This window comes from Anomaloglossus baeobatrachus, chromosome 3, assembly GCF_048569485.1.
Source record: "Anomaloglossus baeobatrachus isolate aAnoBae1 chromosome 3, aAnoBae1.hap1, whole genome shotgun sequence".
NCBI classification, from domain to species: domain Eukaryota; kingdom Metazoa; phylum Chordata; class Amphibia; order Anura; family Aromobatidae; genus Anomaloglossus; species Anomaloglossus baeobatrachus.
Genome location: NC_134355.1, coordinates 203,725,190 through 203,747,524, shown reverse-complemented (window position 1 = coordinate 203,747,524; position 22,335 = coordinate 203,725,190). Strand labels below are relative to the sequence as shown.

The following is a 22,335-nucleotide window of genomic DNA, read 5'->3' as shown; positions in this document are numbered from 1 at the left end:
CCTGAACAGCAGATGTGCACATCTATTGGTTCCATAGTAATGTAATCCTTTTAGTGTAAAACAGGAAACTGGTCACCCCAGTGTGTGCTGAAACAAAAGAACGACTTAATATTTTCTCTGCAAGGACAATACACATTTAGATACAATATAATGCACAGGTGCAAAGCAACAGGAATAAGCAAACAAACAGGTATACAAATGGAGCAGAGAATGGGTTAATTGCAGACACAGTAAAGCATCCTTGAGAAAGTTTATATGGAATTCTCATGTTTATAGTGGAACAAAGAGGGGAAGGTAAGGGGGGCCCAATCAAAATGCAGGATAAGAGTGTCTATTTTTTATAGTACCCAGTAAATAAAAGATTCTCATTAATGCCATTGGGCATAACTGTATCAAGCTGGAAAATCCACCAGGATTCAGTTCTCAGGAGTGCCGGAGTGGGATTACCACCTCGTATATTGCTCAAAACTTTATCCAAGCCAACCACGGTTGTATTTCCAATTCTGCTCCCATGGTGTCTAAGATAGTGCTGTGCCACTGTAGAGATCGTTCGTCCCTGTTTAAGATGTTTAGAAGCCAACGCAATGTCCGAGAAGTGTTTTTGAATACGATGTCGCAGCTCCTGCGAAGTCTGTCCGACGTAAATAAGTTGGCAAGGGCAGGTGAGAGCGTAAACAACGTTCTGGGACCTACAGTTCACATAATGTCGTAATAGGTACGACCTCTGGGTGCGATGGTTACTAAAATTGGTTACTAAAATTGGATACAGGAGACATGAATTGGCAAATAGAGCACTGTCCACATGTCAAATTTGCTCCTCGCTTCCTGGGTCCTTATGAGGTTCTTCGACAGGTAAATCCTGTAGTCTATCAATTGAAGTTACCTGTCCATCTTAGGATTCATGACAAATTCCATGTCTCACTGCAAAAGCCGGCTATTTTACCTCACGCTCGTGAAGTGCACTCTCCTGCCTCTGATTCCTCTCGCTCTAGCTATGAGGTACGAGCCATAGTTGGTTCTAAGATGGTTAGAGGGCGCAGGTTCTTCTTGATAGATTGGGAGGGCTATGGCCCGGAACATCGCTCTTGGGAGCCTGAGGAGGCTGTCCATGCTCCCGACTTAGTTGCCGATTACCTGCGTCGCCGGGAGGGGGGTCCTTGAGGGGGAGGTACTGTTACGGTTGCTGCGAGCACTGGAGACTATGTCCAGATTTCTTGCTACTGCACATGTGCGAGCGCTGGAGACTAAGGGGCACTTTGCACACTGCGACATCGCAGGTGCGATGTCGGTGGGGTCAAATTGAAAATGACGCACTTCCGGCATCGCATGCGACATCGCAGTGTGTAAAGGCTGGATGATACGATTAACGAGCGCAAAAGCGTCGTAATCGTATCATCGGTGCAGCGTCGGCGTAATCCATGATTACGCTGACGCGACGGTCCGATGTTGTTCCTCGCTCCTGCGGCAACACACATCGCTGTGTGTGAAGTCGCAGGAGCGAGGAACGTCTCCTACCGGCCTCACTGCGGCTTCCGTAGGATATGCGGAAGGAAGGAGGTGGGCAGGATGTTTACATCCTGCTCATCTCCGCCCCTCCGCTCTGATTGGCCGCCTGCCGTGTGACGTCGCAGTGACGCCGCACGACCCGCCCCCTTAACAAGGAGGCGGGTCGCCGGCCACAGGGACGTCGCACGGCAGGTGAGTGTGTGTGTGAAGCTGGCGTAGCGATAACTTTCGCTACGCCAGCTATCACCACATATCGCTGCTGCGACGGGGGCGGGCACTATCGCACTCGGCATCGCAGCATCGGCCTGCGATGTCGTAGTGTGCAAAGCCCGCCTTAGTCCAGATTTCTTGCTACTGCACATGTGCGAGCGCCGGAGACTAAGTCCAATCTTGGAGCCATTGCACATGTGCGGGTGACATCATCGCTGACACGAGGTCACATGTCTCTGACACCTTCTATGCCGATTGGTCGCTGGTCATGTGCTTGTGACGTCTTGCTCGGTGATAGGCCAGCATGACGTCACTCCTGTCATTCTGGCAGCGGATTGGCTCTGGTGCCCTCCATCTTGGATGAGGCACAGAGTCTATATAAGACCCTGACACACGCCGCATGGTGCTCAGTCCTCTTGGTTCATGCATATGAGTAGACGCTCTGTGCGCGTTCCTCTAGGCATTCCTCTGTCTATGCTAGGTGAGCGCTACCGGCAGGGTAGCGTTCTTATACCTTACAGCTTCGGCTGCTGTCCGTATCCTTACCTCTTAGGGGAGCGGACATAGGCAGGTGCCTGAGGCACATGGTCTGGCTGGGCCTTGTGATTCTACTCGTAGGTGGACGTTGCCGCTAGGGTAACGTTCCTTATACTGCGTCTGGCAGTTGTTCGTATCCTCGCACACTAGGGGAGCGAACAGAGGTAGGAGCTTTGCGCGGCTTACGCTGCTGTTCGTCTCTTTTGCACCACTAGAAGAGCGGACCTAGGCAGGTGCCATATCTAGTGGTTCGTGTCCTCGCACACTAGTGGAGCGAACGCAGGTAGGATCTTTGTGCGGCTTACGCTGCTGTTCGTCTCTTTTGCACCACTAGAAGAGCGGACCTAGGTAGGTGCCATTTCGCACACATTGCCTTTGTCTCTGTGATTATTAACAGAGATCATTCCACACACCCTCCAAGTAAGGGAGGAATTGCTTTACTTACTTATTATATCCTTCTGTGAGTTAACAGAGGTATTGCACTCTGCCATAGTCTGCAGCAAAGTCTTTGCACGGTGGACCCTGACTGTCTGATACTCCTTTCGGTTATTATCAGACAGCCCCCCGTAACAGCTCCTGTGGCTGAATACCCTGCTCAGCTGATAAGTATTTTATGAAACGCGTAGGAAGCATGGGAACTTCTTCTGAGGAATGGTCCGCCTACAGGGTAGTGTGTAGCTTTATCACTAGCCCCCATCACTTCTTTGACTCAAAGGGACGGATCTTATACATTGGACATCTTCACAACACCTGCATACCTGGTGAGATTGTTCCATATGTCTTTGTTTATAGTGACAATGCAGGCACTGCACCTGCCAGACCTATCTACAGACCCACTGGGGGATTATGTCAGTTGGTTACAAGTAGAGCTGTCTCATAGGTTCTGTCTTTTTGTCAAATTGGATTATACTGACCAATAGCTCTGCTGAGCAATTTAATTGTCTTTTGTGTTTGTGTGTGGTTTTAATATGGCTTTTTAAACAATTGAATTAAAAGCTAAGTTTTATACATTTGCACTACCCATGATGAGTAATCAGTTTTGTGACACTGAGTGCCGGTTATTGCTGGTATTTGGCCTCTATCTTTTTGATCAAGCACCAGTCTGGGAGCAGGCTTACAAATAATATTCATGTAATTATAAAATCTAGCCCAGGGGATTTATTATTAATTACTATTTGACAATCAGTTTATGCACCAGTTGCACTGTACCTAGATACACCAATAGGTCTGGCATTAGCATGGATGGTTTAAGCCCACTATATCACAATAGACTTCCTGAATTCTGTGTTGTCATTTATTCTAGGGTATCTGAACCAGATCCAAATCATACATTGGAAGAAAGAGTTGTTCATTGGTATTTCAAGCAACTGGATAAAAATTCTAATGGGGACATTGGAAAGAAAGAAATCAAGCCATTCAAGAGATTATTACGAAAAAAATCAAAGCCAAAAAAATGTGTGAAAAAGTTTGTTGAATACTGTGATGTGAATAATGACAAGTCTTTATCTGTACACGAATTAATGGGATGTCTTGGTGTAACGCAAGATGAAGGTAAGATTTTTTTAAGAAGACCAAGCCACCTTCTTTTGGTAGAAAAGTAAATAATTGTTTTTCTTAAAAATGTTAAGTTGAAATTGTATTTCATTTTTTGTTATAATAATTGCTTGTGGTACTCATTATTGAAGGCGATAAATGATGGAAACTAATGTCATCAGATTTTAAACAGTTTATAGAGCAACTGATGTGAATCCAGCCTGAGCTAAGGAATCATGATTGAGAATCAGAGATGGGATTGGATCCAGTCCTGTGGGATTAAGAAATTCTGTGGATGTACTGCCTACATTAATGATTTTTAGGTCTTCAAAACATACTGTATATCAGCGATCATTGAGCAAATTATCATTAGAATGGTGATCGTGTTTATATGAGTCAATGAACAGAAATATGCAATCATCCTCCCATGTAAAAACTTCTTCACAATCAGCTTCTAATCTGATTTGCAGTGGGGAAATTAGCTGAATAGTCTTAGGCTACTTTCACATTGCGTTTTTACTTACGTTCAGTGGTCCCGTCGGGGCATCCACCCGAACCTCTCCTCCCCCCCACAAAACATGTTTCGGATGCATGCGCCGATGTGGCCATTGACCATAATGGAGCAGACTCCGTTAGCATGTGCTCTGTCTTGCACCATTTTCGGGCATATACGTTTTCTGCAGGCGAACACCTGAACGTTGTAGACTACGTTTTGGTGTCTGCCTAGAGAAAACGTATATGCCCGAAAATGGTGTAACAAAGAGCACATGCTAACGGAGTCTGCTCTATTATAGTCAATGGCCCGGTCGGCGCATGCGTCCGAAACATGTTTTGCGGGGGGGGAGGAGATGTTCGGACGGATGACCCGACAGGACCACTGCACGTAAGTAAAAATGCAATGTGAAAGGGGCCTTACAAGCAGTACTCCATATAAGTTCTCTTGCAGAATGAAAGAAACTCACAAGTACCACCTCAGAGAGGTAGCAGCACTAGAAGTTAGTGTGATTTACGTTCTGTTTTGGTTAAAATATGGCTTTAAGAGATTTCCAAATCATTGCATTAACATTTTTTTTACATATTACACAGGGTCCCAATTTTTTAGAAGTGGAGTTGCAGACCCCTTAATTACCATATTCTTGCTACATGGCCAGGGATAAATGCCAAGCCAGACCCATCTACAGACAGACAGTTTGTGGATATAGGTCACTCACCAATGTGCTTTCTGGCTGGCCTCCCCTTTACTCTTTCATGTTATTAGACTTGTTAAAAAGGTTTATCATTGACTCTTAAGGTAGCTACTTTTGACTGGAAATATCACTCACTAATATACCAAAAAACAAAACACTACACTATGAAGACATTCAGTGGGTGGACCATGAAAAACAGCACCCTGTTTATCTTATAGATTGTACAGATAATAACAATGCAGTGCCACTGTAGCTCTTTACAGAAGTTGCTGGAAGTATTTTTGCCCACAACGACTTCCAAATTATTGGTATATGTACTTCTATACAGTGTGTCCACCCATATCCTGTCCACCGCCATTAACTTGAGAACGGCGGCAGCTATAGGAATAGAAGTGGTGTCTAGGTATAGTAAAGTAGCCATGCGCTACGCAATGAAACCACCAATTGCGCCATCTCGTGGAAAACAATGAGGCTAGCATTTTTATCTCAACAACGGAATGAGATAGAGAAAAAAAGTGAATAACAAAGTTGTAGGGCATCATCAACTCAATACAAATCGACACCTTGCATACAGAAATGCTATTATTAGAACGTGTAAAACTCACAAGCCTGTGGACGTGAAGCGATACTTCATGGAGACCTTCCTACAAGTCATTGGGTATGGTGGCTGCGTGGAGTGGCCTTCACGCTCACCTGACCTGACGCCATTGGACTTCTTTCTGTAAGGTCACATCAAACAGCAGGTGTATGTGACCCCTCCACCAACATTGCAGGACCTACGATGACGTATTACAGATGCCTGTGGAAACGTGTCACCTACCATATTGTACAACGTGCAGCAAGATACAGTATGCTGTCCAGAGTCCAGATGTGCATTGCAGCTGACGGTGGCCACTTTGAGCATCAAAGTTAAATGAGCATCATATGCGTGACCAGCATTCAATGTTTTGGGGGGTCATGGGTTTCATATCATAGCATTTCTGTATGCAAGGTGTCAATTCGTATTGAATTGATGATGCCCTACAATTTTTTAATTCACTTTTTTTCTCTATCTCGTTCAATTTTCAAGATAAAAATGCTAACTCCGTTGTTTTCCACCAGGTGGCGCAATGGGGGGTTTCATTGCGAAGCACATGGCTACTTTACTATACCTAGACACCACTTCTATGCCTATAGCTGCCGCCATTCTCAAGTTAATGGCGGTGGAAAGGCCATGGGTGGACACAATGTATATTGTGCATGAACTCTGGAGAGAAAGGCATGCTACAGTGTATATGGCCTCATCACACTGAAAGAACCAATACTGGCACCCATGGTCAGCTAATTGTTCCTAAAATCTCTGAAAGATGTCTATGTGCATGTAGTCACATTCTCATCATATAATATTGGACCCATAAAACATATACTCATAACTGTGGTCAAAAAGATGTTCGTGTAGCTTTTGTGAATTTTCTGTGTACCTATTATAATAATTATATATTTAATACAATATTTAATATAATAATTATTTTATTATAATGTACTGTGATGTTGTAACTCGCAACCTGGGGGGTACTCACTCAGCATGCGTGCTTCAGGTAGACACAGGAGGCACTTCCTTAATCTCATAAGGATCTCATCTAAATCTTAAGCTTTATTCAGACATCATAAAGTATATTGTCAGTACTGCATACAAGATGGCATTACAAGCAGGAGACAGGCACGTTCCCAAACACCAGGTCTCCAGGTTCACTCCAGCGATATAAGTCCCAACATAGCGTTCTCAGACAGCTGGTTTCCTCACCTCCACCCACAGACAAACCCGGCTACTTCCTCCACCACAGGAAATTCAGAGCAGGGGCCATCGGTGTGTCTGGAGGTCTGACTTTTACCCCTGGGACCACACCCCAAGGTGGAGATATGGCGAACAGCCGTCCCGCCCATCTCTTTAGCTGGCCATAACGAACCCGGCCCAGGTAACCCACATTAACCCTCTCAGCACAGTACAAGTGATCATATCACAGTACCTATTGTTCTGTAAATTATCACACCCACCCAGTTAGATGGAACTGTGCTCAATGAGTCATGATGTATTTCTAACGGGTCCATATGGCCATTTAAGAAATTATCCAGTGTCCGGTTACTTCAGAGACTAAGGGAGGGAGAAACACAATGGTCTTGTACTGGGACTACACATGATGGAGTCAACATGGGCTATTTGAATATGGAGGTTTCAAGGATGGTCAGCCCTATTCATCAGACACATATACAACTAGATAAATTATAAATATGCCCACATTTTATAGGCAATCAGTGACATTACATTGAACCCGATTAGTATAAAAAAGATTACTAAAAAACAAAATCAACAATATTGAAATATAAAGATGTTATATGCAGATAAAGTTAAAAAAGGTATCCACCTTATGCCATCTATAAGTAAAAATGAACAAAAAAGCCCAATGCATGGTTGTTAATAGGTATAGATATAATCATGCATAATAGCAAAGAGATAAACATGCAACCGATTGTGACTAGTGAGAATCGCTAAAGCATAAGATATGAGGAAAGGAAAAATGTGATCTGACAGCCATATAACAAAGCAGTTACATTCTTTATTCTAGATGGTACAGGTGAAAGTGTGTTGCACATACAAGCATGTAGGGGGTGCACATTCCAGCATGGAGGAGTAAATAAGCAACTATTTCAAAATATTAGAAGCTACATTGTATAATATACCCCATAAACAGAAACCAACCAGGGTATAAAGACACTTTGGGTGGACCTAAATAGGTTAGAAGATATTAATAAGGGATCCCTGTGAATAAGGACACATATCAACTAAAAGAACATTAGGCTTACCTATGTAAGGTTCAGGAGATGGATGGCACATGTGGGAATGGCACCCGCCCCAACGTACGTTCGGCTGAAAGCTTTCATCAGGGAATGACGTCATGAAGGGAAGGGGGTGTTTAAAAGGAGGCATCCGCCAATTGGGTCCTGGTGTGTGGACCTGTGATGCATGCCCCACCATGGCAACAGGAACACCGGTTGCCCGCCGCATCATAACTCATGTGACCTGCCAGATCACATAAGGATCATGTGAATAAGCAGCACAGAGAGTATAGAGATACAGCGGTAACGACAAGGAGCCCGCCCCAAGGCGGCACATGCGTACCTACACAACACGGGAGCAAATGGGCCTGGGAACATATAAATGCAAAGGAATTAAGGGAGAAATTAGATACCAGTGGAGCCAAAAACTAAAGGTAAAATATATAGTACAAAAGCACGCATAGTCAGAATATGGACTAGCATATGTGTAAATTAACAATGGCCACATACATCTAGTTGGTATTACAAGTGGGTGAACATAACTATATGCAAATTGCAGTTAAGATATTAAGACTAACACCACCAATATACCATTATACATGTCCCCATATATGCATAAATACATAAAACAATTAAAGACCTAACAAGTATCAATAAGAACAGGAAATATTGTCCAAGGGGCGGAAAAAATATATAGTAATAATAATACATAATATCATAAAAAAAGGTTACTTGCACCACCAGACAATATTTGCTGCAATACACATAATCTACACACTGCTGAAAGAGTTACAAGGGAAAAGGTCAAATCTGTATTTGTAGAGAGGCTGTAAATGAGCTAATAAATATTAGGAAAACTTCCTCAATAAATAAGTAAATAAACCCCCACTACATGAAAAAATGAAATTGACCCACCATGCCAAGACCCAGAGAACAATTACAGCGCAATCAAGATGGTAATTACATCATGTATAAAAATGACAAGTAATAAATCTTATTAGTCAAACAAAGGGTCTTCAATAACTTGGCATACATATATTTATTGTGAATCGGGTGCGCCTTCATGTAGGATGTCATAATATATCACCCAGATGTTGATCGGTTCCCACTATTGACATACAGGTTGCCTAGATTAAATTAAAACAGAATAAAAATATCATTTGAAAACAGTGTGAATAAACCCATGATGCCAGATGATCACAAAAAAGGGGTAAAACTAATATTTTCATTTAAACCAATTGGGCATAATGTTTTAAGGGTCCAAATCTACCGAGTCTCTAGCATAGACAATCTGTGGTTAACTTTATCCCCTTAGATGTTAGATTCAAGCCGGTCAATACTCATAACTAGAGTTGAGCACGGTTCGCCAGTTCGCAGTTCGAGTGATTTTGGGGGCTGTTCTAGATCGAACTAGAACGCAAGCTTTTTGCTAAAAGCTCGACAGTTCGAGTTACATTCGAGAATGGTTCTATAAGCAAAAAGCAGGGCTTTTTACAGCTACAGTGTGCAGGGAGCCATCGCTGGCAGCCTGCCAGAAGCTGGTAACCAAGATAAACATCGAGTATCCAAGCAAAGCGCTTTCCTTGGTTACCCAATATTTATCCTAGTTTCGTGTACAGGGAGCCGACACTTCCCCGCTCAGCTCGCTTCGCCCCCTCCTGCATGCGGCATGTACACACACACACACACACACACACACACACACTCTCACACTCACCTGTCCCCAGCCATGCAGTCCCCGTCACTGACGTCCTCAGCGCCACATGGCCCCGCTAGGCTCCGCCCACTTCACACTCCGCCGCCTGCACACATGGCCCTGCTAGGCTCCGCCCACTTTGCACTCCGCTGCCCGCACACATGGCCCCGCTAGGCTCCACCCACCTGGCACTCTGCACACATTACCCCGCTAGGCTCCGCCCACCTGAAACTCTGCACACATTACCCCGCTAGGCTCCGCCCACCTGGCACTCTGCACACATGGCCCTACTAGGCTCCGCCACCCTGGCACTCTCCACACATTACCCCGCTAGGCTCCGTCCACCTGGCACTCTGCACACATGGCTCCGCCCACCTGGCACCCTGCACACATTACCCCGCTAGCCCCCGCCACCTCGCACTCTGCACATATTGCCCCGCTCGGCTTACCTGCGGTGATGAAGTCCCACCCTCCCGACCTCAGCGCTGACAGTGTCTTCCATGGCCGCCGCTTCACTTCTCTCACTGCAGCCCGAGACTGTCACTAGCGGTGACATCACAGGCTCTCGCGATACTTGGCTGTGAAGGTTATTGAACTCAGTGACAGGTCTGCTGTCAGCAGTGCAGGAGATCGTCACCGCAGGTAATGTACCTCGCTCCTGACAGCAGCACTTGTCATGCCCTGCAGTGACCTGGGCTGACCTATTGATGTTAGCTTAAGTCACTGCACTGCTCTCCCAGCCAATGGGGAACATTCTGCTCTTCATTGGCTGGGACAGTGACTATGGTATGGATCGTCATGGTAACCGCTTGGATTACAGCAGACCTGGATTTGTTTTTCTTTCTAATAAATTCGTGAAAGAGGGAATGTGTTGGGAAGTGTTTTTTCAAATAAAAATGTGTTTGTCGTCTATTTTTTTTTTATTACTGACTGGGTTGGTGATGTCGGGTATCTGATAGATGCCTGACCTCACCAACCCCAGGGCTTGATGCCAGGTGACATTACACATCTGGTATTAACCCCATATATTACCCCGTTTGCCACCGCACCAGGGCACGGGATGAGCTGGGGCGAAGCATCAGGATTGGCGCATCTAATGGATGCGCCACTTCTGGGGCGGCTGCGGCCTGCTATTTTTAGGCTGGGGAGAGTCCAATAACCATGGACCTCCCTAGTCTGAGAATATCAGACCCCAGCTGTCTGCTTTACCTTGGCTGGTGGTCCAATTTTAGGGGGACCCCTACGTGGTTTTTTTTTAATTATTTATTTAATTTAAAATAACAGCGTGGGGTGCCCTCAGTTTTGGATTACCAGCCAAAGTGAAGCTGGCAGCTGTGGTCTGCAGGCTGCAGCCGTCAGCTTTACCCTAGCTGGCTACAAAAATAGGGGGAACCCCACGTCATTTTTTTTAAAATGTATTTATTTATTTTGGTAAATACAAGGCTAAACACCCCTTAGTGCCACATGAAAGGCACTAAAGGGTGCAACATTACAAAATGCAGGAGAGTGGGACATTATGTGTCTTTCTGCCATTATAATGACAGAAAAGACTGACATGACGTGTACAAGCACAGGAAAATCACCAGAGCGCTCTACGCTGTGAAAAGCAGTAGAAAATGGCACTGGAGTGAACATGTGACCGCCTCATGTAGGATGAAGCTATGGATCCTGGGTAAATTTATGTATTTTCCCTCCAGTTTTTTGGCAGTACGCCAAAAGAACGGAAGACGCACGGATGACAAACAGATGACATACGGACCGTATACGTGTCACGCTCCCGATGCCTCGGCACCGCTCCTTATCCACTGATCCGGTTGCACCATCCCGGCACCACTCCTTACCCACTGATCCGGTGGCACCTGCACGGCACCGCTCCTTACCCACTGATCCGGTCCACGTGTCCACCGGTCACGGCTGCCTCTGCCGCTCGTGCTCTCCTGTGTCCTGTCCCCAGTCTCATGTGTCTGACTCATGCTTCTGTATAGGCTCGGGCCGCGCCCACTCACCTGGTCTTATGGGCCCAGCACTGCTGCAGCAGGATATGACATGAGGCTGTGCTGGGTATATAAGACTGACCTTGCCATGTGGGCGGGGCCTGATCAACGTGTCTTGTAAGCCTTGTCTTGAAAGCTAGGTGCTCAGGTCCCCCTTGTGCCATGTCCTGTGATCAATACTATTGCCTGACATTCCTACCCGGCACCTGTGCCGGATTCCTGCACTGTCTCCAGGAACTCTGAAGCCCCAGTGACTGTTCTACCCGTTCCCTGTGGGACGCAGTCCCTGCCACGCTAGTGCTCCGGCTAACGTGCACCCAGGCCTCCGGTGGAGTGCACGGCCCAGTGGATCCACCACCCGGACCTAACAATACTGAACGGAAACGGATGCCACACGGATGCACCCGTGAAAAAAAAGACCGTTTTTTGCGGACCGCAAAACTGGATCGGTCGTGTGAATGTAGCCTTATTCTAATCTGCCGTTTATAAACAGCAGGCAGAAATAAGTGAATAGCGCCCCCCAGCGTCAGAAAATCTTCGGTGTTTTAGGGGTAGCTGAGACCCTGGAGATCATGATTCAGGTCGGTTTTTCCGGTCCCCGCTCACGTGATCACCAGTATACACCGTATACCATTGATCATGTTACAGTAAATGACAGCGCAGGTAAAAAATTATTTATCTCCCATCTGGCATGAACAAACATGTCAGATGGGAGATAAATCTCCTCCCCAGTCCCCTCCGGGGCCCCGGTGTCGCCAAAGTGTCCTCCCCGACCACCTTCCGAAAATCCAAGATGGCCACGCACACAGCAGCGCACCGGCCGCATTCACCCTACTCCTCTGATTTCTGTCGCATGTGCCATGACACATGCGACAGAAAACTCCTACCCAGGCCCTGCCAGGTCACCCCCTGTAATCCCACCGGTGTTCTCCGGTGTCCCACGGTACCTTTGCAGCGTTGATCCCCCGCGGCCCCCCCTTCACAATAGACGCTTCCGCATGCACAGAGCGGCTGACAGCTAGGCTTCCTGTATTCAGAAACAGTGAGTGGTAATAACCATGCATCTGTAAATTACTGCAATGCCCTGCTCATGAGGTAAGGAACATAGTTGATCAGGAGAGCTATACTACATTTACAAATGGAGAGATTTGATATTTTTGTTGCCCTGCTGAACGACTACCAAACATGAGAGTCCGTTATACGCCACAAGAAAACATGTCTAAATAGCGAGCTCTGTTGTTTAGTATTCATTCAGCTGGATAACTGGACTTAAAGGGGTATTCCATCTCCAAGATCCTATCCCCAATATATAGTAGGTGGAATAGCAATAATATCAGCAAATACCAATATTTGGAAATGTAGAATAGTTCTCCTGATTAGGCATGCCCTTACCTCATGAGCAGGGCATTGCAGCTTTGGTAGCAACAGTTACGACATGGACTCTGCTGCTGTGGACCCGGGGAGAGTGGGTGCAGATTCATTGCACCCACACTCCTCACATGGAGGGTCTGCACTCCTAGAATATGGGGGATACGTTCCCTGAGCGTGTCCCCCCCATATTCTAGACGGTCCAGAGTCATCGTGGGACCCCCTTATTTTTTTTCCTTACAATAAATTGGTGAAAGAGGGAATGTTTTGGGGAGTGTTTTTTCAAATACATTTTTTTTCGTCTATTTGTTTTGTTAGTGCTGACAGTTTGTGATGTCGGGTCTCTGACATCACAAACTGCTGGGCTTGATGTCAGGTGACCTTACAGCTAGTATCAACCCCATTTATTACCCCGCTTGCCTCGGCACCAGGGCACGGGATAAGCTGGGGTGAACCGCCAGGATTGGCGCATCTAGTGGATGTGCCAATTCTGGGGCGCCTGCCCCCTGCTATTTTAAGGCTGTGAAGGACCAATAACTATGGACCTTCCCACCCTGAGAATACCAGACCACAGCTGTCCGCTTTACCTTGGCTGGTGATCCAATTTAGGGGGACCCTACTTTTTTTTTGTAATTGTTAATATTTATAAAATAATTATAAAAAAAGAGCCTGGGTTGACCTTCACATTGGATCCCCAACCACGGTAAAGCTGCCAGCTGTGGTTTTCAGGCTACAGCCGTCTGCTTTACCCTAGCTGGCTATCAAAAATGTGGGGACCCAACGTCATTTTTTTTTACTATTTTTTAAATAAAAAAAATTAATGGGCTTTCCTGTATTTTGATTGCCAGCCAAGGTAACGACAGGCAGATGGGGGTGGCAACCGTAGCTGTCTGCTTTATCTGCGCTGAGAATCAAAAATACCGCAGAGCGCTATGTCTTTTTTTTAAAGAATTATTTTTACAGCACTGTGATGTCAGGCAATCAAAATACAGGGAAGCCTATTTTGTTTTTAGTTATTTAAATAAATAATTAAAAAAATATATATGGGCTCCCGCTGCATTTTTTTGTATTGCTAGATAAGGGTAATCCAAGCAGCTACTGGCTGCTAACCCCCACTGCTTGGTGTTACCTTCACTGGCAATGGAAAATCCTGGGAAGCATTTTTTATTTTTATTTTTTTGCCAAAAAACTACAAAAAAAATGACGTGTGCGCTTCGCCATATTTTTGTATGCTAGCCAGGTACAGCAGGCATGTACTGCTGCCCCCAACCCCCAGCTGCCTATTTGTACCCGGCTGGGAACTAAAAATATAGGGAAGCCCTTTTTTTACTTTTCATGAATTTTTGAAATAATTTAAAAAAAACAAAACGACGTGGGCTTCACCCCATTTTTGTGTCCAGCCAGGTACAACTAGGCAGCTGGGGATTGGAATCCACAGCACAGGTTAGCCCGAGGTTTCTGGGCGCCTCTGCTGTGAATTGGAGTCCGCAGCCGCCCCAGAAAATGGCGCTTTCATAGAAGCGCCATCATCTGGAGCTGTATCCAACTCCTCCAACAGCCCTGAAGCCGGGTGGCTCGCTGGGTAATAAGGAGTTAATACTAGCTTTGTTTTACTAGCTAGTATTAAGCCAGAGATTCTTAATGTCAGGCACGTTTGACCTGGCCATTAAGAATCTCCAATAAAAGGTTAAAAAAAACACCACACAGAGAAAAAAATACTTTAATAGAAATAAATACACAGACACATTAGAGACTCCATCTTTATTACCCCCTGTCACCCCTCCACGATCCTGCTCTTCTGTCTTCTTTCCCCTTCCACACATGCAGCTCTGTCTGCTCCATCAGACAGCACAGCTGCATGGCGGAAGATGCTGTGCTCCGTGCAGAAATCACTCTGTGAGAGTGACCACAGGCTCCCGGCTGTAAGCGGTGGCACGGGTTGCCATAGCAACGCTGCTCCGATCACGTTATTCCGTCACCGCTACCAAGCGCGTTGCTATGGCAACGGTGATCTCCGTTATCGACCGGCTGTGTCAGCTGGTCAGGAGCCGGCTTCTGCCCTTCCCTTGGTTACCCGATATTTACCTTCGTTACCAGCGTCCGCCGCTCTCACGCTGTCAGTGCCGGCTGCCTGCACACATAGCCAGACTACACATCAGGTAATTAACCCCATGTGTACTGTGGCTAGGAGTGCAGGGAGCCAGCGCTAAGCGGTGTGCGCTGGTAACCAAGGTAAATATCGGGTTGGTTACCCGATATTTACCTTAGTTACCAGACGCAGCATCGCTTCCACGCGTGCTGCTGGCTGGGGGCTGGTCACTGGTTGCTGGTGAGATCTGCCTGTTTGACAGCTCACCAGCAACTCGTGCAGTGACGCTCCAGCGATCCCTGCCAGGTCAGGTTGTTGGTGGGATTGCTGGAGCGTCGCTTAGTGTGACGGTACCTTAAGGGAACAGGGAAGCAGAGCGGGGAGTCAACCGTGTGCTAGAGCATGTCGCCGGTACACGGCGATACACAAACGTGCACCGTGTAACAGAGAGATGCAATGACAGGTCCTAGCATGACGCGTCATAGTCATGTGACCAGTCTGTAGCCAATGAGATAATAGACACGTGACTGGTCACATGGCTATTTTGACGTCATGATAGGTCCTGCATCACTGCTGGTGTTCCCGGAGGATGCAGCGATTACTGATGGAAAAGCTGCGAGAGACAGAGTGCAGGACGCATCCTGGGGACAGGTAAGTGTTATGGCAATGTTTATTAACTGTATGTGTACATTTATAATGCGTTTTTATGTGTTTGTGATTGCCTCCCATTGTTTCCTATTGGTTCGAGTGGTTCACCGAACCGGTTCGCTGAACCGAACTCGAACCAGACCTCCATTCGGCGAACCGAACTTGAGCCAAACCGCGGCTGGTTCGCTCATCTCTACTCATAACCCTAAGAAGTGCTGCGTTGGAATTGTGGTGAATCCTAAAATGTCTAGGGAGAGTTTTCAAAGTAGACACATCGGCACAATCAGCTGCAGCAGTTATCCCATTGACTTCTTCCCTAATGCGGATCTTCAGCTGTCTTGTAGTCAAGCCAACATAAATCTTAGGTCAGGGGTAAACGGCACAATAGATCACCGCAGTTGTGGTACAGGTAATACATTTCTTGATGTTAAACATTTTTAAACCTGTTGAGTCTACAAAAGAATTGGTCCAATTCACATTGAGGCAAGCCACGCAAAGTCCACAAGGATATCTGCACAATGCCATCATAGAGGCTAGTCACCAGGTGAGTAACATACATTTTTTGATCTGCGGATTGTTTATCATTGGTCTATCTGGAATAATTTTGGCCAAAATTGGGTCTGCCTGTAAGATAGGCCAATATTTTTCCAGACATAGTATCATGGTAGGGAATTGTGAGTAGTAGTTGGTGATAAACCTAACTACTTCTTTAGTCTTGATTGAAGTCTTTGGGGGTATATAGTAGTGCATTACGCAAGGAATGTTTGGCCCTATTATATGCTTTTTTTACAGAGGGTTTGGTATATCCTCATGCATAGTATCTTTGCTTTAGATCAAGAGCTTGTGTTTCAAAGTCTGAATCCGTTGTACAGATCCTGCAGATGTCGCAGGAACTGCCCAATGGGAATGGACCGAATTATATATTGAGGATGGGCGAAGGATGCGTCCAATAGCATATTAGTGGATGTTGGTCTGTATTGTATTATAGGAGTCCATCTTCAAGAGAACATCGAAAAAATCTATGGCTTGTACGTGATGTGAGTATGTGATACGAATATTTTTATCACTAGCATTTAATGCCTCCATAAAATCATGTAGTGATGACTCCAACCCCTGCCAGATCAGGAATATGTCATCAATGTACCACGCCCAAAAAAGGACATGGTCCATCGATAACACCCTATTTGACACGAAGAGGTCCCTCTTCCACAGTCTTAGGAACAGGTTGGTATAGGAGGGGTCAAAAGAAGCCCCGATCGCTGTTCCCTGGAGCTGCAAGTAGATGGATCCTTTAAAAACAAAAACATGTGAGTTAAGGTGAATTCTAGCACTTCAACAGTTAAGGAAATCATGTTTTTGGGGAGATTAGACATTTCAAGAAAGAACCAGGTGGCCCGCAGTCCATCCATATGCCTGATGTTGGTGTATAGGGATTTAACATCCCCAGTCACCAAGATGGTGTTATCTCCCAGGTGGAGTCCATCGACTTTCCTGATTAGCTCACTAGTGTTCTTGATGAACGATGGAAGACTTTCCAATAAGGGTTGGAGTTTATCATCAATCCACCGGATTGATGCTCCAAGACTTTTCCCCAACCGGAGACAATTAGTCTACCCGGTGGTATATTAAGGATTTTGTGAATCTTTGGCAGGAAGTACAGTGTGGGAATCATGGGCTCGACAATCTGAAGTGCCGAACCCAGCTCTTTGGTGATAACATTGTTGTCCAGTGCATATTTTAGTATTAGTTGAAGTTGTGTAATGAAAGCAGACTGGGGGTTAAACGTCAATTTATTTTGTAACAGGTCTTATTGTTCAGTTGTTTAAAAGCCTCCCTTTTGTATAGTTTTTTTGGCCAGACAACAGTGTTACCCCTTTGTTTGTCGGCTTGAGCACAACATCAGGCAGAACCCGTAGCTCCTGAAGTCGCGCACGTTCTTGTCTAGATAAATTATCCTGAGAGATGTGTGTACAGATTTTTTCAAAGTCTTTAGTGACCAACTGAACAAATAGGTCTACATTAGTACAAGAAGAAAGTGGGGGAAATTTCTTGGAGCGAGGGCGGATTAAAGGAGGAATCTTACCTCGTTCAGGAGTATTATGATCGACAGAGATTTCCTCAAGTTCACATAGTGCTCTCTGTTCCTCCTCTGCAGGAAAAAGAGCATGTAAATTAGGATCAAAGAAATATTTTTTAAAACTGAGAGAATGTGTGAAAATATGAAGGTCTTTGATAGCAATGAGTTTATTAAATTTAGCCGTATGGTAAAAAGAAAAACCCCGTTCTAGAAGTGAAATATCCGAGGAGGACAAGACATATGTACTTAGATAAATTACCTTATTCGTATTTTTGTATCCAGATGTTTTATATGTATGATGATTGGAAGAGTAGGTTTTAATGCCTCTCTGCTTATTGATTGCCATACCAGATCTTGTGATCATAGTGGTCAAAGATGAGGACACATCACAATGGTCATTCGGAATTTTTTTCTTGCCATACCGTGTACCCATGAGTTTAATTGATTTTATATTTTTATAGATTGGGCATATCTGGACGTAGCAATATCAAATATGTGTATATTGTTTTACTTTTTTATTATTTTATTTTCAATGGGGCAAAAGGGTAATTTGAAATGTTAAGGTTTGTTATTTTTTCATAATTTTATAAACTTTTTTTAAACATTTTTAATTTATTTTACTAGTTCTCCTAGGGGACTTTATCACTGCACAGTGTGATCCCTGTTCATTTCTGCTGATCAGAGAAGCATTGTTCTGATCAGCAGAAATGCAGCATTCCTGTGAGAGGCAGCGCTCTGTCAACTCTCACAGGAAATACGTCGTGCTAGCTTCAGAGGTCATCATCTGACCTCATGCTACCATAGCAACCCATTGGCACCCCATGATCGCGTCACGGGGCCACCAGTGGAGGTGGGGAATGGCACGATCTCCGGCACTGCCAATTAAATCAGCAGACATGTGCTGAGATTACCGCCAACAAGGACACTGACTAGAATAGTTCAGACAAAATCATTGTGTGCTCTGTCGTGTAACATTTTTGGGTGTATACGCCTATTGGAGGCGGACACCCAGACGTAGTAGACTGTTTCTGGGTGTCTATCTCCAGTAAGCGTATACCCACAAAAAGGGTGCACGACAGAGCACATGGTGACTTTGTTCGCACCATTATAGTCAGTGGCCCTGTCGGCGCATACGTTCGAATCCCGTTTTTACGGGGGGTTTGGTCGGAAGCCGCAACGGGACCACTGAACGGGGAGAGGAATGCAGTGTAAAAGCAGCCTTAGAGATCCGTTTGCAAAAAAATTGTGTAAAGATAACTTTTTTGTGCATTGTTAAATAACGAATGTCGGCCGTATTAGTTTTTAACATGGGAGTCTATGGACATCCATTAACGGATTGCTATTTATCATTCATTTGTAAAGGATGCATTAAGAAAACTACGGATCCGTTACAAATGCAAGTTCAACCGAAGGCTAAATACCAATCCTTTAGCGGATCCGTTGTCCATAGACTGCCATGTTAAAAAAAAACAGATCCGACAGAAATCAGTTTCCTAACGGATCCGTTCTAATGGATGGCTGCAGGACATGTGAACTCAATCTAAATCTGGATATAAAACACTCGCAAGAGAAATTGAAATGTTGCAGATTTCACAAACGCACCACAAGACAGTTTACATTACATTAAAATGAGCACAGGGGGCAAAAAAGAGTTCCATGAATTCCATCCGCTTTGCTGCATCTGTAAAATGCTGCATGGTAGCATAAAGCCCACTATAACCAATTAACTTACCATTAATAAAGAATAAATACTCAGACACATGACATTTGGATAAAAATGGCCGTGGTGTTTTATTATTGGTAACTTGATAAATTAAATTCACCATATTATTAAAATTAAATAACCATAAAATTCCATAAATACCACCATAAAGTACCATTAACCACTTATAAAACCACAATCCACCCAACATAGTTGGGCGATTTTTTCCCAACTAATAAAACATCACGACAAAAAATAATAAACAATTAAAAACCATGACTTTACACTGGGAGGGTGGGCGGGGGATTCTTCTTTCTTCACAGCTGGAAACTGACACAGCTGGCTCACAGCTGACTCCTTATAAAGGCAAGTCTCCTGCATATTTACCTCTGTCCACCAATGACAGACTTTAAAATTGGCGCGCAGCAGGCTGACCAATCACACAGCCTGCTCGCGTTACTCACAGGGGGCAGATTAACCCCATAAATTCCCATCATAACTACTTCCATTACCAACACGCAGCAGGCTGACCAATCACAGCAGCCTGCTCGTGTTACCACATGAAGGGAATTAACCCTTCATTCCCCATACTGAATTTGGCACCGCTGAATGCCACAACTTAAACTTGAAACACCTATAAACATAATGTCAGGGGGCCCATGCCACCATGTAATCACCAGGCTATACGCTGCTGGTGATTATACATGGTAGCATAAAGCCCACTATAACCAATTAACTTACCATTAATAAAGAATAAATACTCAGACACATGACATTTGGATAAAAATGGCCGTGGTGTTTTATTATTGGTAACTTGATAAATTAAATTCACCATATTATTAAAATTAAATAACCATAAAATTCCATAAATACCACCATAAAGTACCATTAACCACTTATAAAACCACAATCCACCCAACATAGTTGGGCGATTTTTCCCAAACGGCCGAGTATTAACAATACGAGGCCCCCCCCAAACACCGCAGCCATTTTTCTATCATATTCTGGATACCCACATTAAAAATGTCCAGACCAACGTCAGAGAGATGTACTCCATCTGACCTGTACAGGCCAACCGTAAAACCTTCCAGATCACTATGGCGATATGAGAAGTCGCCCAAACTAACAAAAAATTTTGCCATGTCGCGATTGACACGTTTCCTTATTTTTTCCAAAAAGGCAAGCTGGCCATTCCAGACCAGTCTCGGTACAATTTCAGAAAAAATCAATGCTGAATAAGGAAAAAGATTCTTTATGAGCGCAAAATCTCTGCGGAAATTAGATAACAAGTCCAATGTCTTTATTTTACCCAAGTCATTCCCTCCAATGTGTAAAATTATAAGGTCAGTATACGGGTGAGTCAACAGCATACCTTTTAAGGTGCCAACTAAATTAGAAAAGTTTAGCCCTCTTATACCGTACCAAAAAACATTTATCAGATCATACTGAAAAGATAAGTTCTCTGTGTAACGTCTACAAGCCGCTCTCCTCTGCGCCCAGTGTATAAACGAATGGCCTACAAGCCAAATCACCATTGGGCCTAGAATTGGAGAGAGACAGAATAAATTAATTACAATAAATTAGGGCGTATATACAACTGATAGCGTTTCGACGCCCATCTACCAATTTTACCAATTCTTTTTCCTTTGAGGCCAGCTCTTGCTGCCTCGGTTGCCGCCCCGATCCGAAAAGAATGTGATGAGAAGTTGGAGCTATCTAGCTGCAACTTAACCATACATTTTTTTAATATTGCATTAAATTGAAACCTAGTGGCAGGCGAACCGTCTACATGTAAAAACAACAAACCCGGGGTATCCCCCCGTACAGTAAGCCATTGACATAAATTAATGACGGGGCATATACATGAACCCCGTAAAGGACGCAACTTCACAGAACACCCTTTATCCAGTTGGTCCATTTTGGACCTACTAATAAATAACACCGCACAAGAGTCAGATACATGAACATCCTTTCTATATAAACCCGAGGTGTTGCACCGACTATGTGACAACAACTCACTAATTCTAAGTGCTGCGAAGAAACAAATCACAAAAGCTGCACGAAATAAACATAACTCAAAATTATTAAAACAAACTTCACTCAACATAAACCATAACCTTTCTAAGAGATTCACGGATATAGGCCTGCGGCGATCAGGCACAACACAACCTTTTTTACAACCCTTTAGCGCCTGCCGAACCGCAAATATGCTTAATAGAGACTCCTCACCATATAGTTTTAAGAAAAAAGAGATTCCACAAAATGTTTTATACAAAAAATTATAACGATAACCTAAACCAACATAAAAATTCAAAAAACCAAGTGCTGTAGACACATCACACTTGTGGGGAACCAGATTCCTGGAGTCACAAAATTGATTCCAAGCCAACCAAGCAGCCGAGTATGCCTTCCAAGTCCCTGGTGCAATAGAATTTTTAATGGAAGCTGCTACTAATCCAAAATTGCCTCCCATAACTGGGACGGACATGCAGTCAAAAGGGGGTCCATCTTTCCTGAACTCTTCCTGAATTCCTCTAACCGCTGAGAAGAGAGGTAAAGAACGGAAGCATTATTGCACTCAGGAGCAAAACGAGCCTTCAACCAAATATTCCACCTCAAACACAAAAGAACCAATTTTCGCAATACACCACCTAGAAACCTACACTTCACCACCAAGGTGTTCAAAGCAAAAACCAAACCTTGACAATGCGATATGAGTATAATCCTCTTGTTCGCTAGTTCCTTACCCCAAATATGCACTGAAACAAAAACTGGAAAAAGCTCCAATAACACCTGCTTCTCCAGCAAACCTTCCGACAACCAAGATGAAGGCCATGAAGAAAAGCACCAGTGTGTACGAAAAATCGTACCGAACCCCACTTCCTTAGACACCCCTGTAAACCAAAGGAGATCCTGAGACAACATAAAATCCTGCTGAACGCAGCTAATTCCGTTAAAACTTTCTAAAAATTCA

At 44.5% G+C, this 22,335-nt stretch overlaps 1 protein-coding gene across 2 annotated transcripts in view; it reads left to right on the top strand.

Moving 5' to 3' along the window:
- SMOC2 (SPARC related modular calcium binding 2) overlaps positions 1–22,335 on the top strand; it is a 767,036-nt gene that overhangs the window by 660,754 nt on the left and 83,947 nt on the right. For both annotated transcript variants that reach the window (XM_075339692.1, XM_075339691.1), the window contains one exon: positions 3,557–3,804. In XM_075339692.1, the coding sequence (XP_075195807.1) occupies positions 3,557–3,804 (248 nt within the window). The remainder of the gene's footprint in view (positions 1–3,556; positions 3,805–22,335) is intronic.